The sequence below is a fragment of the Hirundo rustica genome, chromosome 4 (genome assembly GCF_015227805.2).
Source record: "Hirundo rustica isolate bHirRus1 chromosome 4, bHirRus1.pri.v3, whole genome shotgun sequence".
NCBI classification, from domain to species: Eukaryota; Metazoa; Chordata; class Aves; order Passeriformes; family Hirundinidae; genus Hirundo; species Hirundo rustica.
Genome location: NC_053453.1, coordinates 71,266,609 through 71,292,493, shown reverse-complemented (window position 1 = coordinate 71,292,493; position 25,885 = coordinate 71,266,609). Strand labels below are relative to the sequence as shown.

Here is a 25,885-nt window from a genome sequence, read left to right as displayed (position 1 = left end):
AGAGATCCTGTTGCTGTTTTTCAGAAGGTCACAGGATGCCTTCCATGAAACCCTTGCTGCTCACACCACAAGCTTTGTGATTTGTGTTTGCAGATGATCCTGCTCAAGCCACTTCTGACTACGAGACCAACAACAGCGACAGCAGTGACATCGTGCAGAACGATGACGACACAGATTGCTCCAAGGAGCAGCCGCGGAAGGGATCCAGCTGTAGGTCCTACACGCCCGAGACCATCATCCTGCATCCCTTGATACCACCTGAGGTAGCTCCTCTAAGTTCCCCCAGCACAATAGACTGAGTGTATGCTGACACTGAAGGGAAAGAAAAAAAAACAAAAACACAAAAAAACCAAGACAAAACCCTTAGACTACATTTTTTCTGTGGGTTTTTGGTTAGTTTGTTTTTTGTTTAGAAAAAATGTAGTCTGAGGGTACTGCAAGGTATTGTAGGTGCATGTCTTAAACAACAAATATTGCAGTGTGGTGAACAAGTGAATATTGTCTCGCAGCGTTCAGTTGAGGGCTTGGTTGAGATGCAGGGGGGAAGCTTTGTTAAGTTTTCCACAGTCTGTTGTACAACTGAATTAATAATCTGAAGTTGGCAGGAGCTCTTGAAAAATTTATTGTAATCTGTTGGAGTTGGACATGCTGAGAGAAGGCATTTTGCTTGAAATGTTCTGGCATTTATTCATCTCCAGTTTTTTAAGTAAAATGAAATTCCAGGGAGTATACAGGGAATTCCAGGGAGTATACAGAGAGAAATGTGAAAGGAGGGGCACAACTCATCTGTTTTATTTCAGACCTTGAAAAACAGGCAGGTTTCAGTGAAAGGAGTGCTCTGTTAGCCATATTAGAGTGTAGTGAATGAGTCCTGATGCAGAAGCAGAAACTGAGAGCTTTTCTCTCTGTAGCACAGTGGATTTCACAATGAAGGCAGCCTCCCTTGGAAGTGAATGAATGATTCCCATGAGTGAATGAATGAGTGAGTGTCAGTGCTAAGTGCAGACGCTGCTGTTTCATAAACAGAATTTCCTACCCATTCAAGTGAAACACATTACAAAGGAGAGTGAGTAGCTGCAGGGCTGCAAGAAATGAGGACATCTACGCTGAGCTGAGTAAAGTACCACTGACGTACACATGATGCTAATGTGACTTTAACTTTTAAGAGCGTAAATTTTTTTGTTTGAGACGCTTCACTGAACTAACAATCCTTTTTATTCTGATTCCTGGCACAGGACAAGCCTGTACTGGCTCCTGAGCCTCTGGTTATGGACAACTTGGATCCCCTGATGGAGCAGCTAAATAATTGGAACTTCCCAATCTTTGATTTGGTGGAAAAAATTGGGAAGAAATGCGGTCGGATTCTCAGTCAGGTGAGAGGTGTACCTCGTCTGCAGTGTCTGGATAGAGTGTTGACAGATTTAGATGTGTTAAAAGGCATTGTCCTGCAAGCTGATGATCCAAAGAGCTGTGATCCCTGACACATAATTGAAAGCTGACAATGTGAGCTCTGTCTCATTATATTCCTTACTTTTGAATGTCTTTATTTTTAAATTTAAAAACGAGAAAGAAAAAAAAAAAAAACCCACACCCTTTTTTTGCCTTCTGCTCTCTGCTTCTCTGAATATTTTCTGGATATTCCCCTGAGATGCTTCCAGCCCTTACTGCGTTCTTTGGGAAAGGATTTCTCACGGGGTTTAGCATGGGAGGGCTAAACAGTAAATATATTCAGTGGATGCAAGATATACAGAGTTTTGGCCCTCTTTTATACTCAAGATTTCAGTATAAGATCCCAGAAATCAATGATTTCAGATTTCAGAAAGAAAGCAAGGTTTGGGGAAGCAGGGCTAGAAAGAGTCCTTGCTATATTCCCTCATTTTTAAAGAATCAGGAGAGAAAATTCATATATTATTATGTAGGGAAGACTAATTTGCTGTGAGTCGGGATGGGAGAGCTCACTAGTCTTTCTTTCAGCTCTCAGGTTTTCATTCCTTCCTGTGGGTTTAATTCAGTTACTGACACAGCCTGTCTCTACCCAGCACGATTAGTGTCACTTCCCATAATCACTTTCTTGGCTGAACTTTCTACTCTTTGTTATGCCCCTTTTCCTGGCACACTGACAAATTAGTCATTTTTACTTATAAAAGTATTGAAGATTATTGAACAGGAAAAACAAGTAATTATTTTTATTATTATTTAGGGATGAAAGGGGGGGGAAAAAAAGCCCAAGAGAATCTGACTGAACGAGTATCACTTTACAAGGCGTTATGTAGTGATGAGTGCTGGAAAGAAGAGATAAAGTTAATTGGTACAATGTGGTACAATTATCACCCCCCCCCCCAGAAACACAGGGGTTAGTGTGTCAGGCAGATTTCAGTGTAACAAGCTCCAGAGAATGCTGCATCAAATCACAGTCCCTTGGTGGTTACCTGTTACTCAGCTAGATTCAGTTCTCTGGTGGTCAACAAGGAAAAACGTGGCATGAATTCAAATTTTTCCTGTGGTCTGCCTCCCAGCGTTCTGCAGCTTGGCAAGCAACATCTGCCGAGTCTCTAGGTTCATTTTGGAGGAATAGGCAAACTGTGGATATTGGATGTATTTATTGGATAAATTCAGTGGTGCTCATTGAGGCGCTTTTGCACTAGACAGTGAGCGTGTGACTGAAGTGTTCTCCTAGATCATAGTGCTCATTTTTTTAACAGCGTGGAATGATAATGGAATGATGAATGAAACATAAGGAAAACCAGAACTTTCTTTTGATTAGGAACAGTTTGGATGAGCCAGAATTTGTTCTGGTTTTATGTGGGTGCCTCTGTAGACCTTAAGCACTTTACCAAGCTGCATGGGGTTCTGTATCTCTGGACACAAAACTCTGTGCTTTCCTCAAATTGCGCTAAATCTCTTCACTCTGTTTCCCAAAATCTGGTTTTTTTGCACAGGTTCTCAACACGTTATCCACTTCACAGTTTCACAAAATGAGTCCTGTGAAATAAAGTAGGGAAGCTTTAATATTCATGATGAAAATTCAACATTTTCTTTAACAGCTGTTTATAATAACTCCCTTTCCCTAACAGCAGAATGTAGCAAGATCAACCTTGTTCACAAAATATAGATGCTTATTACCCCCACCTACTGAGATGTCGCTAATGAAATGATTTTCAGAAATCAGGAAGCTAAAATAAATCTTTTTCTCTATCTGAAAGCACTGTTTTTTTCTAGTTTGATTTTTAAATCCTGGGATATTATTAACAAAGGAAAAAAAAAGAAAGCTCTAATGATTTATTCTCTGAACTTTGGTATAAAATGGACTAACCCATTCAAAAAAAAAAAAAAAAGAAAAGTAAATTAAAAAGCTGAATTAACTATGTTTGCCATGCTAGGTTAAATTTATGAGATGGAACAAAGCAAAGTTGACACATGCCTCTAGGGAAGCATTCTGTTTAGAAAGCAAATGCTGGCTTAGCATCTTTGAAGCTGCTTGAGATGTCTGTTCCTTCTTTGTGGAATGTTAAATTGATTTAGACATATAAAAAGACCCCAAACCAGCCAGGAACCACGAAAGCATCTGTGCAAACTGCAGTGGCAAGCGCAGTGAATGTGGCAGTGACAAATATGCATGATAGGGTTTAGAGAGGAACATGCATTCAGTCTCACTTCAGAAACAGAGACCCAAGCTCTCAGAACTGAGCTGTTGCTTCATAACATAAAATTCTACAATATCTTCAGTCACACTTAACACTTTTCTTACAGCTCCTATAAGACTAAAACCTGTGGTTTAGCTTTTAGGGCTGGGCACAGAGAGAAGTGGAGGTGCTCCGGTGCTGGCAGTACAGGAACAGTGTCAGAGGCAGGGTGGCATCACTGCAGGGCCTCTGAGCTGCTCCCTGCATGATGACAGGAGCATTGCTTGGCCCTCTCATCACCACACGTGGGAGATGGGACATGCCTGGCATCATCACACCAGCCTTGTGAGGAGTTTGTCAGAGCCAGGGACCGTGTGCCAGCAATATCAAAGGAGCACGTATCTGAAGGAATCAAATGCCTGAGGCACAGAAAGGGCTGTGAGAGGAGCACTGAGAAGGGAGCTGCTACTCTAAACTTTGCATGTGTCCTCCAAACTCGTGTGTTCCTGTGTGCCTGCCAGCCCAGGAGAGGAACCGCGTGTGAATGACAGTGCCCAAGCGCAAACACAGCTTCCATTGGGAATCGTGCGGAAACGCTTGTCCTTCGTCAGGCAGTGCCAGAGGTCTCTGCGTTATAAATGATTCATTCAAGCATTAGCCATGATGAGAAACAGGCAGAAAAGAGAGGCAGTGTGGTGCAGCACCCTCTGCCAAGCCCCTGGCTGCCCTTGGAGTGTCCCTGGCTTGTCCCTGCAGCAGAGGCCACACCTCAGCTCAAGTGCTCAGCCCACGGGATTCCAACTCCCAGGGAGCTCCTGAAGTGGCATGTGGGTTGAGAAGAAAGTGTTTTGGAGGACAGAAGCACATTAAAATGTTTAATCAAGAGCAAGGAATAAAAAAAATGCTGCACAGTTGTTTTTTGTTTTGTTTTGTTTTTTTTTAATATTAAAGAGTTTGGTCAGTTGACTTTGGGGAAGACATCAGTGCCCTTTTTTTCCTCCTTCTGGCCTGCTTTTACACCTTTTGCTGGGAGAGAGAGAAAGAAGAAGGAAGGAAAAGGGTGACTTATTAAAATGGCCAAATTACTTTCATGGCTGTTCATGCTTTCTAATGACCACCAAGGATAGAATAATGCCATTTTACTCCCAAGTCAGAGAGAAAAGCTGTCATTCCTACATGTCACAGTCAACTTTGCTTCTTTTCAAATATGGAATTTCCCAGCCCCCAAAAATCCAAAGGGAGGAAAAACATGCTTTTATGACATGCTTTATTTGAGATACCTGTCCAGTACTGCTAGTGTAAACAAGTAAGATCTGGTCCTGCCGAGTATTATTTCATTATGATTCCTCTTTTTTTTTTTTTAATACAGTGTTGTTTTGCTGGAAGTAAGTGGCTTATGTTTCACTGACCTAAGACTAGAATGTAAGACTCACTAGGTGAAATATTGGATGGCAGCTGATACAGTTAAGCCATGATTCTCAAGAGATAAACAGGGTTCCACACAGATTCTAATCCAAATTATGCATAATGTCACTCTTTTCACTCTTCCTGAATACAGGGGGATCCCATGGGGTTTTCAGAGAGTTTTTTGCCTTTTACAGGCCCTACCTTTTAATTTAAGCCCTTGTCTTCCAGAGCATTCAGTAGTTCAGTTATGGCAGGGACAGAAGTGAGAGCTGGGGCCCCCGGCAGAACCCCCCCATCAGATATTGGTCACTAGAGGGTCAGACATCACACTCAACCTGCCTCTGCTCCATCACTGCCTCTTGTAACGCTTTGCCAGAATTAGTTCAGGGGCAGGATTTTCCTGGTAGGGAATAACCATGAGGGGAAGCAGGAGGAAGATCATTAATGCTGCAAATTCATTTCCTTTTTTTGTTACTCTTACCGTAAAAATCCACAGCTGGCAGGAGATTTGGAGTTGATGTTCACTAAACTTCGGGTGCAGCTCACTGCCGCCAATTTAGATACAAAATATGCAGACCCAAACAGGTGTGGATAGATGTTTGATTTATATTCAGATGTAAAACTTACCAGTCCAAATGTTCTTCGAGTTGCTTAGCCCTAGGCAGACCATTACCAGGCAGATGGCATCAAAAGGACAGAATTTAGCTAACAGCAGTAAATAAATAAAGATTCTGCAAGGCTTTAGGGTCCAGTCTGTGAAAGAAGTGAAAAGATCAGGCAGTGATTTTACTGTGTCCCATTGCTTTGTGCGTCAAGTTCAAACTTGTCTTCAGGAGTGCCCATTTTGTGTCAGCTGCTGTCTGCATTTCTGAGCATCCATCTTTCCTGAACACTCATCCATCACATTCTGCTTCCCAATACATCCTCTCCTGGATGTTTAACGTCATCTTTGATTCAGGAATGCTCAGAGCAGCTCTGCCTCCTAAGCTATTTGCTGCCTCTGATACCCTGTTGAAGTCATTTTTATTGTTTCACTTCCAAAACTGGAGAGAAAGCAAGGACACAATGCATAGGATCTGCATGGTTCCCCCTTCTGTCAGTTCTTTGCTTGTTCCTCCTTTTCTGGGAATTGACTTGACTCAAGGATTTGAGAAAATACTACCAGGAAAGCAGATTTTCGTGGGGTAATTTGACCTAAGGAGTTTTATATCTGATTTTTAGGGGTTTTCTCATTTACTTAGCAGCATGGGTTTTTTGTTGTTTTTTCTTTCAGGTATCATACAGGCTTTTTGAAGACATGGGGCTGTTTGAAACCTTTAAAATACCAGTGAGGGAATTTATGAACTACTTTCATGCCTTGGAGTGTGGATACCGAGAGATACCTTGTAAGTAAAAATTCCTGGCAGATAATGATGCTCCCTTAAAGTTCTGGGAATTTTCCATACACTTCTGTATTGAAGCCTTTCTTCTTGCATTATAAAGCTATTTTTTTCTTCTAGTACATCATGACCAAATGGATGGCTAGGCAGAGGCTGGTGTTGAACCACAGCCTGTCGGTTTTTTTCTTTGTATTTCATCTTTTACATTGTTTCATAATTCATGGCAAAATCTGCACAAGCCAGAAATCATATAAAGCTTTTATAAGTAGAGGTTGTTTTCTGAAAATGCAAGTGTACCCCAGTGCTCCAGGTGGAGGTTCTTGAAACACTTAACCCCCTAAAGGCAACTTGGGACTTTTACACAGTAGCACTGCTATGCTACCAAAGGAGATGAGCTTTGTAAGCAGAAAAAAAAAATGCCAAATACGTGAGTGAACCCTGTTCTGTTACTGCAGCTTAGCTGATATTTTTCGGTGAGAAGCATTGATTCACTGAAAAACCTGTTTTCAGTCATCCCCAAAGTGTTTACTAATTAAAACCAAAGTTATGAAAGTGCTTCAGCTGCAAAAGATTCTTGTTTTCCCTGGAGGAGTCATTACCCCCTTTAGCTGGCAGATAAACCCAGCACTGAGGAACACAGAACACGCTGTTTTCTCTACACTTGCAGAAAAATGTGGGAGATGTCATTATGAGAAGTCATGTAGTCTCTCTGTCAAAATATTAAATACCAATTGGAGCAGCTACAGTGGGAAGGATTTAAGGAAAGCTACCTCAAAATGCCTTCAGCCAGGTGGTTTGGAGTCTGTTCTGGGAAGTGTGAGACTCAACTTGGATTCTTCCCTTGTGTTTGAACTGGATCAGGGACCTAAAGCAGCAGATTGCAGCCTGAGGAGGTTAGAGATGGAATTCCCACAGTCTGTTCTGCTGAAGCCTTTCCTCTCTGTTTAAGACATTCAATTATTCATAGAATCTCTGGGATTTTTGTGAACTTAGCACTCAATTTCCTCGTTTTTTTCTTAAATGCTTTTTGTTTTACTAAAGAGGAATCTCTTTCTAATACAAAATTAATTTATCTTCCTCTTTTTCATTTCTGTGAAAAAGGTAAAAGCAGCTGTGACGCTCGTGATAATGTTGGTTTTGTCTCTGCTGGATTGACTGCCACACGGTACCCACTAGATGGTGCTGATATCCCTCTGTCAGAAACATCCTGATGTTTTTATAGCTGGGTGGTTTTCTTCCTATCACAGATCACAACCGAATCCATGCCACTGATGTCCTACACGCCGTGTGGTACCTTACAACCCAGCCCATCCCAGGACTCCCAACTGTGATCAATGACCACGGGTCAGCAAGTGATTCAGGTATTTTTAAATGCTGCATTCCTAAAGTTTCTCTCATGAAATTTGCTGTAAGAAAGCCAGCAAATGAGGGTTGCATGCAGAGTTATTTTGCAGTCTGTAACACGATGCTGTAGTTCAGCAGCACAATGGATGTTGAAGGTGTTCAGGTGTGTTTGTGTAACTTTGAAGGGAATGGAATTGTTCCTCCAAATACCTAACATTTAATGATGTGTGAATGCAAGCCTTTGTGGTCACCTTTAATGACAGATCTTCGTTACCATTTGATTTTTGCAAGAGGTTTTTTCCTAGCAAAACTGTATTATTAGTGCTTTACAGTGCTGTATCAGAGGCAGCGTAGACTTCAGTCCTTAAACCCTTCATTGTTTTGCTGTTCTGCAGTTTCTGTGGCGTGCGGATAGTGCCGTGCACTTGCCTCTTGCTTGGCTGTCATGAAGTGTTCTTTGCTTTTCCTCACTGTCTCCAAATAGAAAAAAAACTCGTTACCCTCTGGCAGTTGCTTTACAAGACCACTCTTCTTCTCTGTTATGATTGCCCACTACAGGAAGCTCTTCTTGCATTTTTGTATTTCTCCATGTTCAGCAGTGGCAGCTAGAGGACCTGTCTGTGTTTTGTGGGAGTTCTCAGAGAGTTGCTGGAAAAGCAGAAATTTGTTCCATTTCTACCCCTTTTTTTGTTTGTTTTTTGTGTGTATATGGTGTTAAATGGTTTTGTTCCTGGAAAAAATTATTAGCAAGGGATTTCAGTGGCTTTGTAGGTGAGGTGAAATGAAAGTGGTTGAGTTCTGGGGCTTTTTGATGATTGTTACTCGAATTACATTGTTCAGCTTCATGCAAGATCCATTCAGGGTCGTTCAGATTAAGTTAGGAAAGCATCTCGGTATCTGTCTCTGACAGGTATGCTCAAGAAGCTTCAAAAAGAGGATGATTAGGGGATTAGCAGCAAAGATCCGAAGTCTAGACATTTGTATTGGAAAACAGGCACTGTAATTTAATTAATAAATTCTAATCCATTGCATTAAGGGCTATCAGTGTCTCATAGACTTGTCTACATGATGAAAGAAATTAGAGAAAGGAATGGGAAGGTCAAGTTTGCCCACAAAGCTCTGGCACGCCTGTGAATCCATGTATTACTGCTTGTAATTTACATAGCTTGAGAATGAGTTTTGCTGGATGGCTGGAAGGATCCCCAGGTGGGATCAGAATTTGTTCCTTTCCAATTGTTTGCCTTATTGTACCGGATCATAGGCACAGAAAGCATTGAGGTCAGGCTGTCACCCTGGTTTTTCTGAGTTTTTTAAAGCCTTTTAAATTTTCATAAAATGGAGTCAGACCTTTTATCCACTGCACAATATTAGGAGCAGTTTCTACCTTTTTCTCACAGACGTAACATAAACAAATCCTTTGTTTTTCATTCTCTGTCCTTTGTTTGCATATTTCTAACCTGAAAACAATTGTAACTGACAGTTGGTCTAGCTACTTGGCTGAAGGGTAAAAAACCCCAGAAGCCAATGTTCAGCCAGACCCACAAATGTATAAAAAGTAAGAAATAAACAAGGAAGCTCTCTCTCCGCCCTGACTCAGCTTGAGCTGGATCGGAGAAGTCTCTGTTCTGCGAAAGTCTCTCGTCTCGTGTGATTGCAATCACAGTCAGGCAGCATTTATTCTTAGAGTAAATTTGCTCCTTCTTAATTGCTTCTGTTGCAGTGGGTCACTGAAAAAGTGGCAGTGGGTTTTTTATTGTTTTCATTTCTTCATTTCTGCCCAGATTCTGACAGTGGAATCACTCACGGCCATATGGGCTATGTGTTTTCGAAGACGTACACGCCTACAGATGACAGCTACGGGTGCCTGGCTGGCAACATCCCTGCCCTGGAGCTGATGGCTCTTTATGTAGCTGCAGCCATGCATGATTATGATCACCCAGGAAGGACCAATGCCTTCTTGGTAGCAACGAGTGCTCCTCAGGTAAATAAATCTCAGGCAGTGTTGCTGTACAGTTTGGAAGGTCTTGATGACAGCTTTCCCTTGCTAGTGGTGCCTGTGGCTTCCATGAAGCACAAGTCTGCCAAATATTTTGAAACAGCTTGTCAAAGTGACAGAAATAATCACTTCACTTGGGGATTGCTGGTAAGAGTCTTCTTACACACCCTCAGTTAGCAGAGCTGTTAAGAAAGGTACTGATAAGCTGTGTCAGTGAAGAAGGTAAAGCTCTGCTGCTGACTGATAGGGAATCTGTAACTGTGGAACAATGGAAGAATTATTCTACCAAGTAATGCGCAGAAAGATTAAAGAAAATGAAGTATCCCGGTTGTGTAGTTGACTGTGTTTTGCAAGTTAATTGTGCATGATCATAACACATTTTCTGTTGTTTCTATAGAATATGAGCAGCTGCAGTCTTTTTATGAAAGTATTTGGAGGCAGGGAGTGGAAAATAATCTCAGTTTTACAAATGTAGCATTGGGGCTTGTCTAAGGTTACACAGAAGTTGCTGCCAATCCTGAGAGTTGAGTTCAGCAATTCTGAGTCACTCTTTATTGGCTTAATTATGAGATCATCTTTCCTTACTTTACAAAGCTGACCTGCCTGGCTTCAGCACACTGCTGAAAAATACATCTATGGAAGAGGAAAAAAATTAATGATATCTTAATGGTGGCAGGTTGGGTAGGGATGCAGAAATTCTAGCTTTACTCCCCAGCTTACAACCAAGCTTCGTCTGTCACCAAGAGCAAGTCGCCTGAACTGGCTCTGGTATCATTTTGTGTCTATGAATTGAGAGAAATGCTTCTCATCCTTGGAATGCATTTCTGTGATCAAGAGCTTTGGTACTCTGGCCGGGTAAATAGACTGGGAAGAAGATATGTACTGTCTTTAAATCTAATTGTAAGAAACAAGTGCTATAGCTCTCTGCTTGTAAAAATCAGAAAAGGAAGTTAGATGATTAGCCTTTGTGTATTGACTCTAGTTTGAAAATAAATTAATAGGAAAAAATAATTTTCTTTTTGTTTCGTGAGTGGAATTACCCTCACTATGAGAGCTGCACATCTTATTTTGGTGACGTTTTCACCAATTTTGGATTTTAGCATTGAGATCTCCATCAGGCTGAGTACGTGTTTTCGGGCTGCAGACTGGAGTTTCTCTCGTTTCTGTGTTGGGAATCAGCCCTGCACGGACACCTGGTGCAATTACCAAAGGCAATAATCCACCAAGTGAGGTTAATTCTGAGAGTGAGGGAAGCACACACACACCAGTTCCATACCAGCCGTTAACCTGTGGCCTGAAGCGGGATAATCCCTTGCTGTGGTTTTGCTAAGACGCTCCTCAGCTGCCCGCGTTGCTCCCGCAGGCGGTGCTGTACAACGACCGCTCCGTGCTGGAGAACCACCACGCTGCTGCTGCCTGGAACCTCTTCATGTCCAGGCCAGACTACAACTTCCTGGTCAACCTGGACCACGTGGAGTTCAAGCATTTCCGCTTCCTCGTCATTGAGGCCATTCTGGCGACTGACCTGAAGAAACATTTTGATTTCGTTGCCAAATTCAACGCCAAGGTGAGATTAGTTTGGGTCTCTGGGGGATGGTCAGAAAAGATTGTGGGCCTTGGTAGCATCCACAAAAGAGTTTCTACTTCCCGTGAATGTCCTTTTGGCTGCTGTAAAATGTTGAATAATAATCGGGCCTTTCTGTTGGGTTTTACTCATTTAAAGTTAGTGATACAGCTTCTCTTCATATACATATTTGCTTTTTTTTTCAGAAAGTGGTTTTAGGCTAAAAATATTACAAACTGTTTTTACATGCTACTTTTCAACATTGCTTTCTTGTTCACTGGCACTTCAGACCTATTAGCAAAGCACTCAGGGGGAAATACATCAAAGGTGTTATTACCAAGTTTCCATAATGGCTACTGTAAGTGAATTTTTACTGATTTAGTCATACTGTTGTATTATCAAAGCGCAGAAATCTGAACCATTTTGACATTGTAATTTCAAATGCAGTGAAAGCGTGGTCTTCCTTTCCTTTCTCTTTCCAGAGAAGGGTCACTAAAGATCTTTCCTGCATGCTCCATCCATTTAGTGAGCCATAAAATCACAACCCTGAGAAACCATTCTTAAAAACTGTTTACAGTTTCAACCTAACTCATTGGAAATCACCTCCTATTAAGATACTTTGATAAACTCCATCACCCATCAAAGCTGTTAGCATGTTAACTCTGGATACTGCCTTCTTGTTCCTTGTGAGAAACCCCCAAGAACAGTGTGTTGTGTACCTAGGACCTCCTAGCTGTTTTGGTGACATGGTTAAAATGTTTTCCTGTGGCATTACATAGGATGGATCTGTATGCTGACGTTTTGAAGCCTCCAGATGTGTGACTGGTTTTGTTTTCCATTTCCCTGTAACGTTTCTCTCTGTCAGGCTTTAAGAAGCTGTAGAGAGAGGCCCTAAGTGTGTTCCGAGGTAGGCAGAGAACTGATCTGTAGATCCATAAAAGTCTGTGCTCCTTCTGCACCCCTGCTACTCATGTCCCTTCCAACCTTAACCTTTCTGCTTTTATTTTAGAGCAGCTGACAGTATGGATCACTTTTTCTTGTGAGAGGTATGGGAAAAATAGAGAAAAGGAAAAAGGGAGGAAATAATTTCATCCATACTTAGATCAAACAGGGAAATAAGCTCATTACACACATCTTCACGCTGCAATCAAACCATCATGGTATTTTATAGTAATTTATATTTATACACCAGTAGGTACCAACTTCCTGAAAAATGTCATGGAAAGATTGCATTTGTTTGTTTTCCCAGTAAGTGCATTCAAACAGGTACATAATGTGCTAAATATTGACTTCTCATTGTTCACCTCAATGTTCCTTGGTTTTCACTTATTTTTCCCTTTCCATATTTTTAATTCCAGCCTGGGGTTAGCTCACCTGCTTATCCTAGTGACTTTGTTAAATAGCTAAATATATTGTACAATATCCCAGGTCAGAACTTCCTCTGTGAGTACATAATTGTGCCCAGGATTACCGTCATTTTTCCTTTGTCCTGTCTCCTAGGTGAACGATGATGTTGGAATTGACTGGACCAATGAGAACGACCGCTTGCTGGTTTGTCAGATGTGCATCAAACTGGCTGACATCAATGGGCCTGCAAAATGCAAAGACTTGCATCTGCAGTGGACAGAAGGCATCGTCAATGAGTTTTATGAGCAGGTAAGTGCATTCCAAAGCTGCTTGCCTGGTGTTCTGGAGCATGATAATGGGTGAAAAATCACAGAGAATAGGGGCGAAGAGGTTGGCTAGAGTTACATTAATCCATTTTTTTGCTGGACCAGTTGAAGTCCATTTGTCACTGAAGTTTCTGATGGGTCCTCAGAGACCTCTGATGATGGTGTTTCTACAGGCTGAACTGTTCAAGTCTGGCACAGTGGACAAGCACTGGCATGGTGAACAAGTATTCCTTTCCTCTTTTTTTTTTTTTTATTCTGTTGTCAATCATCATGGATATCATTTCTCTCTTCAGTGCAAATGGTGTTTTCATCCTTCCTTGTGTTCTTTCAAGGCAGCAGCTGGTTCTTACGGCTCTCCTCTGCAGTCTCACACTTTTATTGACGTATAGCCTCCAAAAGTGGACACAGCATCCTTGTTCAGGTGACCTGAACAGAGCAGTGGGATTGTTTTAGCTTCTCTGCAGGCCACATCTCTGTTCACACAACCAGAACCTTCATGTGCTGAGCAGGACTGTAACACTGGCTTCCAGTTCATCACAGGCCAGCCACATCTGCTCCCTACACGTTGATCCTGACCCATACTTCATTTTTAAAACACTTTCAGCTCTCAGAGGTTCGTCAGTACAATTGCACTAATTATGCAAGGCCGTGCTGGTGGCACAAGGAAGGAGGAGAAGCCACACACAGATTTACAAAGATCTGGGAATACAGCCAGGCACTGCTCCTCTCTTTCTAGGTGTAAGGGAGCCCTTAATTGAACCTTTTCTCATTATAACCTATTTAGCCCTGCTGAGTGCAAGGGTCAGGGCTGTTCCCACACTATTCCTCAGTTTCCTGAGTGGGAACATTTTGAATTTTCTGGTCAGATTAAACTGCACGTCCTGCCTTTTCCAGATGAAGCAAACAGGCTAAATCACTGAACAGGGCAACCCACAGACTTCTCAGGGGGGCTGTGCAGTAATTTGGAGTCACAGATTAATCTCTTTTAAAGCTTTTTCAATTTCCCTTAAATTTTCTGCACTTACAGTTTGGAAAAAGAAAATCCAGCCAGCATTTGCTACTGACTTCTGGGGTATGTGAACAGACAGGGAAAGGGACATAATTCATGCATTGACCTGAAACTTCTTCATTTCTTTCAAATCTCCCAAGAAAAAGGAAGTACAATGAAACCTTACATATAGTATGAATATAGCTGGTTCCATTTTTGTTTTCTTTTTTTTTCTTAAACAAAGAGAGTGCTTTTCTTCTTCATTACAACTGTCCCAGCAAACTGCACTTTGCAGTTCTGGTGGTGATCATAGCTGATGTGGGTGACCAGTGCATGCAGACAGAAGCAGTTAATCAAATCTATAATACGACTTTCCTTTTTTCCAATGGAAGTTATATCAGAGGGAAGTGCTCCAATATATTAATGTCATCAAAGCATTGGACAGTGAATCAAGCTTGTGAGGCTACAGATGTGGGAAGATACTGTGTTCCACAGTGTGAATCTGTGTTATTTTCCATCTTTCAGAAATGGGATTCAAAACAGAGAACATTTACCTTCTAGGGCTTGCTTTTGGCATTAAAGAGGAGAAGATAGATTCTCAATTTCTTTTCTCTCTAATAAAATCTGTTTTTCTTTAATGTAATATGCCACGAGAGGTGTATCAAGTCATGTTCACCATGCTTTTGAGCATTAGATTTTTTCTGAGACTGGAAAAGTCTTCATGTTCTCGTTTCTAAAAAAGGAGAATTTTACGGGAAGTTTGAATTTCCCTGGAAGTATTATCAAAAAGTACACATATGTGAATTCAATCTATGCTGTGAAAGTCATGAAATACCTTTGTTACAATAAACACCAGTTCCTTTGGAGAATTTCACTCCCATATAAATAAAAAACTCCTTATTAAAAACCTGCTGTATAAAAATATTCAAAATCCTCTGTCACATTGTTGCAGGATCTTTCCTTCTCTTTACATGTCCAACATAATTTGAAGACAGGATAGACATATTAGAATTTAAAAAAACCCACACTGCAAGATGTTTTACATAATAAGTCATGTTTTAACAGAGCCATAAAAAAGAATTTGTAAACATTTCAACCATCAGCATTTCTCCCAGTTCACAACTAGGAAATCTCAGATATGTTTCTGTAAAGAGCAAGCTGTCATCTCTTCTTAATTTGCTTGCTATTTCAAGAATGGATGGCATGTTTCAGTGTTTTGTCAACACAAATGTTTTGTTTTAAATCATTGAGCAAAACATTTCAGGGTTGCTTGCTATAAAATTAACCAAGAAAAACACAAGGAAATGAGATATTTGCTGTACATACTCCAAAATTTAGCTCTCTTTTTTTGGCCTTAACCAAATACAGATGCAAGACAGGGTGTTGGTCAGCTATGAAGACCATTACTTTTAAAAGATTTGCATTACAAGGAGATAAATATAAGCAAAGTTTATACTTTTACACATAATGGAGACTGAAAATGTATCTTCAAATTCTAATCTATATCCTTAAATATAGAACTCTGTATTACAGCATTCAGTTACATATCAGGCTTGATTAGGGAAGGTAGATATTTTGGGGCAGGGGGTGATGGCAGCTTGGCTTTCTGCTCAGCTGAAAGTGCACTGATATCACCAGAAGCTTTGCTGTGATAGGGAATTGAGGATATCAGATTTGGTTCTGCAATGAAGTTTTACTTTATTTTACATCATGGGAAACAGAGAGAAAAAACTCGTCTTAGGCCTCCCTCTCTCCCCCAAAATAGCTAACAAAAGGCTTCATGGGAAAGATTTACTGGTTTTGAACAAATAAATGCCATACTTTGCTTTCACAGGGATCATTGTTATAGTCGCAGGAGACAAATATTAATGACCCAAAGCCAAGAGGACATCTCCAGGTTACTTCTAATAAGGATGAAATAAATAATAAAACTAGTCTGGTGAGATAGCCCTGTCTTGTAGAAGTTGTCTTATTCCCTGTAAACAAGGTTCTTGTGAACTAACAATCACACAGTCAGAAGGGATTTTTCTTTGAAATAATGTGAAGAAAGAAACGAAATAACAATTTTTAAGTTTTCACACAGTGTCAAGTTCAGGGCTGGAGGCATCCTTCTGCAGAGTCATTAACATCCTTGTTAAACTCATGTCACCAGCAGTGGGTTGTTATCAGCTCCTACAAGAGAAGAGCTGTAACTCTGACCATTTGACACGATGGCACCGCACCAATGTCACGGTGGAAGTGCCAGAGGGGCCTTCAGATGTTGTTCTTTCGGCATCTTTAATTGCTCGGATACGCTTTACTCCTTCCTTGTGGCACGGATTCGTTTCGTCTAGCTCAGGGAAATCACGGCTGCTTTTCATCTGCAGGGCGATGAAGAGGCCAGCCTGGGCCTGCCAATCAGTCCTTTCATGGACCGCTCTGCTCCTCAGCTGGCACACCTCCAGGAATCCTTCATCACTCACATCGTGGGACCACTGTGTAACTCCTACGACTCCGCGGGGCTGATGCCAGGAAAATGGATAGAAGATAGTGATGAATCAGGAGACACCGATGAGCAAGAGGAGGAGGAAACAGCAGAAATGGAAACTTGTGAAAACGCCGAATCCAGTAAGTTGTTGACACTTCCATTTCCCAACAAAACAAGTTCCATGTTGTGACCAAAACACTAAGGAGAGGCTGTGAGCTGGCCAGGTTCAACACAGGCCTCCTCCAGAGGTCCTCATATCTACCACTTACTTCCACCTTAGTTGGGGTTTCTGGTGGTGGGTCATCTGTCTGTGCATGAGGGCTTTCCAGACTCTTCCAGCACTGGTGTCAATAGACTGCAAGAATTTTGGTTGGAAAAAGGATGTTTGGGAGAAGATGTTTCGAGGAAAACACTCATTGTTTCCATGAGTTAACACAGAATGAGGGCCTGAAATGCTGATGCAGTAAAAGAGTTTTTAACAATGGAATCATTTTAATGCAAACCTCCTCAAGGTAACGTGGAGAAGAGTGGGAAGAGGATTGGCACTGAGCCATTGCTGTGTTGTGTGCTGGGGGCTGCATCACTTGGCTAATCAGTAACTAAAGCTCGTAGTCTCTTGTCTCTCCTCTAAAAAGGCAACTTTGACGATATTTGCTGTACTGAGATGGAAGTTTTTTACCCTGAAAGGAAATTTCAGGCACTTGTGGGAAGTGATTTTTAAGAGAAAATACTGCAGTTGTAGACCTCTTCCTTTTATTAGTCTAATCCTGCATTACCTTTTTCTTTCTTTCGTGTTCTTCCTCCCTCTGAATTTTCTGCTACTGTTTCTTTCTTTCCCTCTTGAGTCGTCTTTCTTTTTCTCCCCTGTATCCAGAAGCTTTAGAAAACAGCAGCCTTAAGTGCACTCATGAAATATCAATACATAGCTTTTCCCTCAACAGCCTCAATTTTTTTGTTCTTTCCCACAATTTCATGCCCTGCCTGGGTATCATCCGTATTTTCTGTTGAGAAAGCTGAGAAAGATTTGGTGAATTCAGAAAGTCACATATGGATGTAGAACTAAAATCTGTGTCCATTGATGTGCAGAATTAACCTTTCATCTCTCGTAAGCTCCAGAGGTAAACAGTTTGTATTTAAGAAATTGCTGTTTTTCACACACGCACACACACACACACACACTCACGCTTGCACATATTTTAAGTTTAGTACGTTCACATGCACAAAAAAATCTCATAGAGAAGAGTAATCTCAAGTAATGTAACACACATGGGTTAATTTAGCTCCTATCAGCTCTGTAATAGGCAGAGCCACATGTTTGTGGCAGATTGGCCTTTTTGGAAGGGCCTACTAGGAGGAAATGTATGCAACTGGTAATTAACACAGACCTCAAAGCCTGAAACTGATACTGCTGTATTAAAAAAAAAAAAGGTGAAGGATGTTCTCATGTATCAGTGGAATGTCTAACCTTACTCTGCAGTCCTTGGTTTCCTTTAATCTAATGTCTCCATTCACTCATCTTCTGTACCACCATTGGTGGAGTCAAACAGTGCTGTTTCCAGTTAAAAGCACTGATAGTTATTAACCCTTTTCACATTGCAAACAGACTGATTTTAGTGATCTGGTTTTGTTTTTTACATTCTACCCTGTTACAGTACCTTACTATTCAGCCTGATGTTCTTAGACTACGGTTTTCAAAACTTTAAAAATTAATGTATCAGAAGTTTCGTAACATTCAGCAAATTCTTTCTACTTCCTTCGTACCAAATGGGGGATGCTCCTCTTCTCCATCTTAACTAATGTGTGGAAAATTGTTTTCTTCAGGTCCCCTAAATTCTCTGGGGACCTTACTCAGGATTCTGTGACATCTTTTGTGTTGATACAGGGGTCTCAGAGTTCCTTAGAAATGTGTACCTGTGATCAACACAATTTTGGACTTTCTAAACTTTCTCAGTGAAACAATAAAAGGTTGAGATGTCACATGCACAGACGTAAAGACTGGTGTAGATGTTGGTAAAAATTTTTTGATGAAAATGCCTTTTAGGTAGATGGAAATATAATTGTGGCAGAAAACACTTCATCTAGGTCCTGATAATTCACTGAAGCAGTTGAGATAAATTTATGGGTTATAACCTTAAAGTAACCTCAAGTAATTTTTTTTTAACTATACAGGAGCATGTACTTTCCCTGAAGGTCTTATGTAATTACATGACTCAGTCTTTAGTGATTGAGACAAATTTTAACTCCACAGCAAGTGTCTGCAGAGAGCAACAAGATGTGGGGTCACCTGGGAAACCCTGGAGAGAATGTCCTGCTGTAGCATTGGCAGGGTAGAGTCTTCTTATTAGTGCTAAACCTGAAGGTTTCCTACAGGGAACCAAGGGCTTTCTAATGAAGGATTGAATTGGATTTGGTCTGTGCTCAGTGAAAAGCTCTTTGTTTCCAGTTCAAAAGCTTCAGGGGCTAAACATTTTGGATCCTGACACAGACATACTTTAGACAACCTGCAAATACTAATCCACGCAAATTTATTTGGTACAAAACATTCCTCTACGTCACCCTCTTTAAAGAAAAATCGGCAGTTGTCTTTGGAGGGGTTATTATTTCAGTTCTGTGCCTGCCATTGTCACTGCTAATGACCAGGAAAATCTTTCAAACTTTGTACTGCTAAGGAGTTAACAATCTCTGTTGGACAGACTATATTGACAAAAAAAAAAAATAAAAAATACCACCCTTCAGACAGCAAAACACTTGTGTCAGCTGTGTTAGGAGCCATGAGAACCACCAGGGACAAAAACACTTTATAGGTTTGAGAGCAGGGGCCTGGTGCTTCAAAACCAAAGAGAAGCAAGCTCCCTGACAGTATTTGGCTATACGAGCACTTCTTTAGTGCTCAGGCCGGTGCCAAAGCAACATTGTGTTTGAGCTTTAAGGTCACCTCCACTGCCATGGTGGAGCAATAGATAACTTTAAAAAAGCAACATAGGGAAACAAAATCAGGGTGTTTTTTTCCCCTAGGGCAATCAGCAGGGATCTGTTGGGGGCAAGGAGGGCACAGAATTTATTGTGTTTTGATTAGAGCCTTTAAGTACTTGATAGAAAATGAGCAAAAAAGAGCTCAGCAACATGTTTTATGCATAATCATTCAAAGATTCTCTGTGAGCAGCAGAGTCAGGCACAACGTGCAGCCTTGGGATGGGATGAAGCTGGGGCTCAAACTGTGCAGGAAACCAATTTGCTTTCCCCAAGATGTTGGAGAGGCACAGCTTTCTGAATTTTAACACTGTTTAAATTTTTGGGTTTAAAAAATCTGTCACAGTACACTCTGTCTGCTTCCTGTGCCTCCAGCCGCCTTTCCTTCTCCAACAGAAACCAGTACGTTAACGTCCCGTGGTGTTTTACAGGAAAGAAGAAGTTCAAGAGGAGGAAAATCTACTGTCAGATCACTCAGCACCTGCTTCAGAACCATAAGATGTGGCAGAAAGTGATTGAGGATGAGGAGAGGTTAGCTGGGTCGTCAGAGAAGCAAGGCACGGAGCAATCCCCACTGCACCAATCTTCAGAACAAATCCAGGCCATCAGGGAAGAGGAGGAGGAGAAAGGGAAGGCCAAGAAGGATGAAGAGGAGAACACAACTGTAGAACCAAACCAATGACAATATTTACAGCAGTATTTTAAGACAGATTGACTCGTGCACAGACTCTTTCTCAAGCCAGCACAGCATTTAGACACAACACTGTAGAAGTATGGGATAATGCGCCTACAGCTGTTAATTTGTTTCTCTTTCCTTTTTATGGTGAGGTACATTGTTTAAACTCCTATGCTCAAGGAAGCTTTCACACTGCAACACCGGCTTTACAGACTTTCTTTGAAGAGATTTGGGGGTGGGTGGAATTATATAAATATATATATATATTTAGCGCCAGGGTTATTGGCTGCACACTTCAGCAAAATACATTTAATGATATATTATGGTCACTGTGATATTTACAGGAGAAAGTTATCTAAGGAAATGCTGCTTCTGAAGCACATTTGCAGTTAACAGTAAGGTACCAGTTAAGTAGCTTTTGCTCTTAATGCTGAGGGATAAAAGTTCCAAAGCTTTATATGAATGCTGATATATCCTGCCAACACATATGTGTGAGTGAGGGGGTGTTTGCAAGTGTGAGTGGACGTGAGGAAACACAGCACGGTCTGAGTTCTTACCACACTAGCTGTAGCACGTGTCCCAGTGTACCACAACGAAACAGAGGGCCAGAATTTTCGAGAATCCGTGCCTGCAGGGGAACAATTTTGCGGAGCTTTGCTTTCCCATCGCCCTCCAACCGCAGTGTGCACTCCAGCTGTGGGCAGCTGTGGCTCAGGTTGCTGCTCTGGCCCTACCCAGCTGTGGCAGCACCACCTCCTCCTCCTCCTCCTGGGCACCTCCTGGACTTGCTGGCGAAAGGGATGTGCCAGGAGGGCTGTTTCCAAAGGGGGAACAGCGTGGCACAGCCATCTGTTCCCCGGGAGATGCCCTCGCTGTGGTTCTGCAGGCGTGAGCGGCTGGGTGCGGGCAGGAGCAAACGGGGAGCTGCAGGCACGCTGTCCCCTTCCGCCCTCACCCCCTGCCTCTCTGGGCGTCGATGACCAAATGCATCATTTAAGAACAAAGCTGAACCCTTGTGAGAGAAGGGAAGGGGAGCGTGGGGGCCGTGGCCTTCCCCAGAAAAAGGCGAAGGCTGCATCAGGAGCTGCGTGGGGAGCGGCTGCCGGTCCTGCGAGGGCCAGCGACCGCTCACATGAGCTTCAGAGAATTTGGGTTTTCAGTGTGAGGTGCTGGATGGGAGCAGTTTGTTGCTGGCATTCTGCTTAGAAGCAGCATGTTTGATCCCACCAATATACTTTTTTCCTCTTTCTTCTTCTTCTTCTTTTTTTTTTTTTTTTTTTTTTTTTTTTTTTTTTTTTTTAAAAAAAAGAGAGAAAGAAAAAAGATCAGGCCTGTAAGAACAGCGGATCTTTTTTGTTGTTTTTGTTTTGTTCATTTGTTTTCTCTGTTGTTTATGCTGTGAGCCAAATGTCTATTTAAAAGGTTGGATATTCACTTTCAATATTTTATTTCACGATATATTTGTCAATGATTAGCTATCTAGATGTAAATATGGAAAAATTTTTATGGGTTCCTGTAGATAATGATATCTTTAAGAAAAAAAAAAGAAAGAAAAAGAAAAAAAGGGAAAAGTTGTTTTGTAAAGATAATTTTTTAAAAAATAAAGACAAAAACATTTTTATAGCCATTTCCAAACCCCACAAATAAAAGTCTTGAGTAATTTGTGTAGACCCTTTTGGGAAACCAGTGGTCTACAGGATCAAGACTTTAGGATATTAATGCCCTTGGGGACTGGCAGCACCAACCAGTACCCCACAATTTAGAGATTTGTTCCCACAAAAAGAGTGATATATATAACTTCAGTGTCTCAAAAATCCTTTGACTATGTATGCTTTTTCTGCTTTGATTCTGCAGCCCACTACGAAGAATAGGGTTGCTTGTGAGAGTAAGATTCCTTGTGAAAGGCAGAGTTTGTAGAAGTCCTTTCTGTATTCAATTTCTTTCATTACACCCATCACTTTTTGCTGTTGTTACACATTCACCAAATTTCATGATCCTGTTGACACCTCCCCAAAATGTTGGAAAACATTCTCTATCAAAGCCAGTCACGTGTGTGTTATCACTTCAGAGTTCTTCTTGCTTTTTGGTTCTGTCAGAATGAGGTTTTGCTCAAAAGAGGATTTGGGGGTTTTTGCTTGGTTGCATTTGCCTGATACTGTCCTGTCCTACTCTTACCAGTAGAAAATGTGTTTGCCTTTCAGCAGAGTGACTGGAGCAGGGTTCTGAATGCTCTTTTCAGCAGGAATATTTAGAAAGTGTTTTCCAGTGAAATCAGGAGAGCGAAGATCCAAAACCCAGTGCTATTTTAAAGGGAAAGGACATAGCAGAATTCATTCAAAAGCAAAGAGTTGTCTCCAAGATCTCAGCAAGTCTCCACCAATTCCAGCTTGCATTGTTTTTGTATCTCTTCAGTCACTTTGACTGATCATTTTATTTGGGCTTTTCTTGTACAAGTGATATGCACACCCTACAGTATGAGAAGGATTTATTATGCCTCATTCTGTCCTTCAAAAATTAAACTTACAGAGATGCTTTAAAATGTCACATCTCCAGGCACTTCTTTCTCGATTTTGAGTGCATAATCACTGCAGCTGGGTTTTATTGCTGGGTTTTATATTGTCTTTGCTAGAAGATGAAAAAAATCTATTGCAGCAAGTGTTAGTGGGTGCCCAGTTGGTAAAATTAAGAAGCATTCAAGAATGAGGCAACATCCTGTAAAGTAGGGTTTCACATATTCCTCTGAACTGGCATACATAGGGTTGAAGAGAACTAATAACGAAGAAAAGTTATCTAAAAATGTGCTGAAATGAAACCATTGTATTTTTCTAGTCATCATTTTTGGTTTGCCATTAAGTAAAATCAGTGTCAGCTTCTACTTTGTTTTTCTGCATTGCCAAGGCAGCTGCTAGAAGTTGATACACCATTGCTACCCAAGCCTCTTCATGTGAACAGTCATTAAACTGGACCTTTATGGTGAAGAAATTGCTGACAGACTTAAAGTGAGAATGGCTGTTATTTTTATCCAGACTAGAAAGAAATTCCAGTGAAGAAGCTGAAGTAGATGCGAGTGCTCAGCTTGGTAAGAGGTTTTTTTTCTCCCTCCAGATAGTTAGTGATCTAATTTCTGAAGATGGTCCATCCTCAGGAGTCTGATTTTCTTTCTTTGAAGTGCAGCTCTGGCAGGGAATGATCAGGAAATCTTCAGGTTCGCTTAGATGTGACACAAAAGAAAATACCAGAGATATTTTATGTCAAGAGTGTGAAAACCCTTTTTTTTTTTTTTCCCCTGTGCTTTGGGGTTCACAGATAATGAAGCAGGTAATTTAGGGGGCTTTACTATGCTCTATATTTATGTTCTGATTCTAAAATCTTGGTTTGTTTTTAGCTAACGTGCAGAGCATTTTGACACTTGTCTCAGACAATCATCTGCTTCCTCCAGGAGGAGGATGGTGTTTGATGAGATGTTGCAAGCTGGGCAACAGAAGTGAGTTGCAACAATCTAGGCAAAAGGGATTTTACAGTGCTCTTGGCAGGATTTTGGATGGCCTTGATCTGTGAATGAAATCTTTTACACAAAGCTGTGTGTCACCAAAGGCCTCCCCTGTGACACTGTGCTGGTTCTCATAGCAAACACGGTCATTTTATGGCAGGAAATGGTTCCCAGGGGGGATGTAATTTGAGAGTGCTTTTGTTAATAATGCAAGGATAGTTTTTCTTCAGTTTTTATTCTGACATCATGCGTGAACTTCTCTCTGCATCGTCATCAGCCTAAAGATGGATTTAGGTCTTTACCATTAGCGTACCACTGTTAGAATTTCTTAAGATCCTGGTGAATATGAATTTGAATCTGCAAGAAAATTAAGGCTATAGAGGTTCAAATAGATGCTTTTAAAGGTACCATTTTGCATATTCCTCAGCTGACAGAGCTGGGGTAATCAGTCCTCGAGTTGATGAGTTGTACCACATGCAGGAAGGAAGTCAAACTAGTTGGGAAAGAAAAAAGGAAATCATAGTCCAGTATCAAACAGATTTTGTAAAACGAAATGTATTTTCCTTTTCTTCCAAAAGCAAATGCTGCAACCCTGCTGAAATGGAGTAAACAGAGAGTTTCTGGGAGTTCAGTTGCTGTTTGATGTTGCAGTATTAGTCAAAATTATGGCGGTGTTAAAGAGAAGATAATGATTCCCATTAATTCGAGTGGGGGAATCTTTTTTTTTCTATTTTTCAGTGAATCAACAAGTAAGAATGTCCTGGGATTGTGGAGAAAAATACATGTTAAGTGATTTTGAACAGATTAAAGAATGATAGAAATTAGGTGACAGCTGTCTCTAAGACACACCGGAAGATTATTGGAGTCAAACTTTGATTTAGAGCAAAATAGCACCAGTACTTTTGAGAGCAATTTATTATGATAAATCTTTCTTTGAATTTAATCACTTTCTTTCAGCAAAACAACATTCCTCTGCAGGTAAATCAAAGCAGGCTTTAGCCCCTGCTGTGGTAGATATTTCATCCCAGTGTTGGAAGGAGCAGTGTGAGAATTATTCTCCATTTACAACCTAACTATGATTCATTCTGAGGCCATTAGTGGGGTTTTCCTGGTGTTCTTTCGATGAAAAGGGCATCACGCCACCTCAGCAGGATGTCACCTGAGCGAGCACCTGCCTGAGCTCTTGGGACGATAGAAGCTCGTCAGGAGCCTGGGGACAGAACAGTGCTGGTGTATTTCTGGAGAGTTCATTTTCACAATGAAAAAGGGGGCGAGAGCTCGAGCCAGTTAACACTCCTTTGATAAAACTGAAATGTTATCATTGTGCAGTCTGAAACCCTGCAGTGTATGCAGGCATTCCCCTGAGTGCGTGTCATGTAAAACTGCTGGTGAGTTCAGGTGAAACCAGCCTGGATGTGGTCTGTCAAGCTGAAGGAGACAGAAAATCACAAAGAATTTTTCACTGAAGTTGTTTAATTCTCCTTCATTAAGGAAAACTTTGCTTGATGCAAGTGGAGTTTAAATTAAAAAAATAATAAAAAAAAATCATTTGATCTTTTCAGGTCGCTGGTTTGTGCCAATGGTTCCTTGCTTCCAAATCTGTGTGTGGTGTGTGTCTGAGATGTGGGAATGGGGCAGCACAGGAGAATTGTTCTGCCCTGGGTGCCACAGGGAGTCTTTGTGCTCCGGGGAGCACCGCTGAAATCTGCAGGTGTGGAAAGAGGTGGATCTGAGCAGTGAAGTAGTTGGGGAAACACAAATATTTCTGTTTTATGTGTGGAAGCCGAAGAGCAGGGACTCTGCCACAGCTGCAGGCTGTGTGTCCTTTCATGACTGAATTCCCTTCTCCTGAGGCAAAACCATAGAAATCAGATCAAATAATAGCTCGTTTTCAACACTGTCTTCCCCTACTGCAGCAAACCCTTAGAAACAGCTGATGTGAATTAGCAACTGCTCTTTGCTTTTAAGTATTTATTTAAAGGAGTTGGGAGGTCTTGGCGGTGCTTTTTTTTTTTTTTTTTTTCCCTCTCTTCTGACCCTAGTCATTTTCCCCCCATGCTTTCCTAAAATAAAATAAAAAATAAAAAAGCTGTGTGATCTGGTCAGAGAGAAAACAGCGAGGGGGTTGCCATGTGTGTATATACTGCTTTAGGTAGAAAGCCTGCTAAAGTCTGTAAAAGCTGACTTTCCTTTTCAAAATTCCTGCCTGATCCTGAAACACAATGAAAACCTGTATTTGAATGCAAAATGTTGATTAGTAAGTGTTTGTGAACCTTGATACAGTACTGCAGATGGTGTCCCAAAAGAT

At 41.2% G+C, this 25,885-nt stretch overlaps 1 protein-coding gene across 7 annotated transcripts in view; it reads left to right on the top strand.

The window, feature by feature from the left end:
• Positions 1-20,366, top strand: part of PDE3A (phosphodiesterase 3A) — a 216,572-nt gene extending 196,206 nt beyond the window's left edge. For all 7 annotated transcript variants that reach the window (XM_040062166.2, XM_040062171.1, XM_040062169.2 and 4 more), the window contains 9 exons: positions 94-263; positions 1,236-1,373; positions 6,304-6,415; positions 7,657-7,770; positions 9,535-9,734; positions 11,113-11,316; positions 12,814-12,969; positions 16,341-16,581; positions 19,843-20,366. In XM_040062166.2, coding sequence (XP_039918100.1) covers positions 94-263; positions 1,236-1,373; positions 6,304-6,415; positions 7,657-7,770; positions 9,535-9,734; positions 11,113-11,316; positions 12,814-12,969; positions 16,341-16,581; positions 19,843-20,093 — 1,586 coding nt within the window. In that variant the 3' untranslated portion in view covers positions 20,094-20,366. The remainder of the gene's footprint in view (positions 1-93; positions 264-1,235; positions 1,374-6,303; positions 6,416-7,656; positions 7,771-9,534; positions 9,735-11,112; positions 11,317-12,813; positions 12,970-16,340; positions 16,582-19,842) is intronic.
• The last annotated feature ends 5,519 nt before the right edge of the window (positions 20,367-25,885 follow it).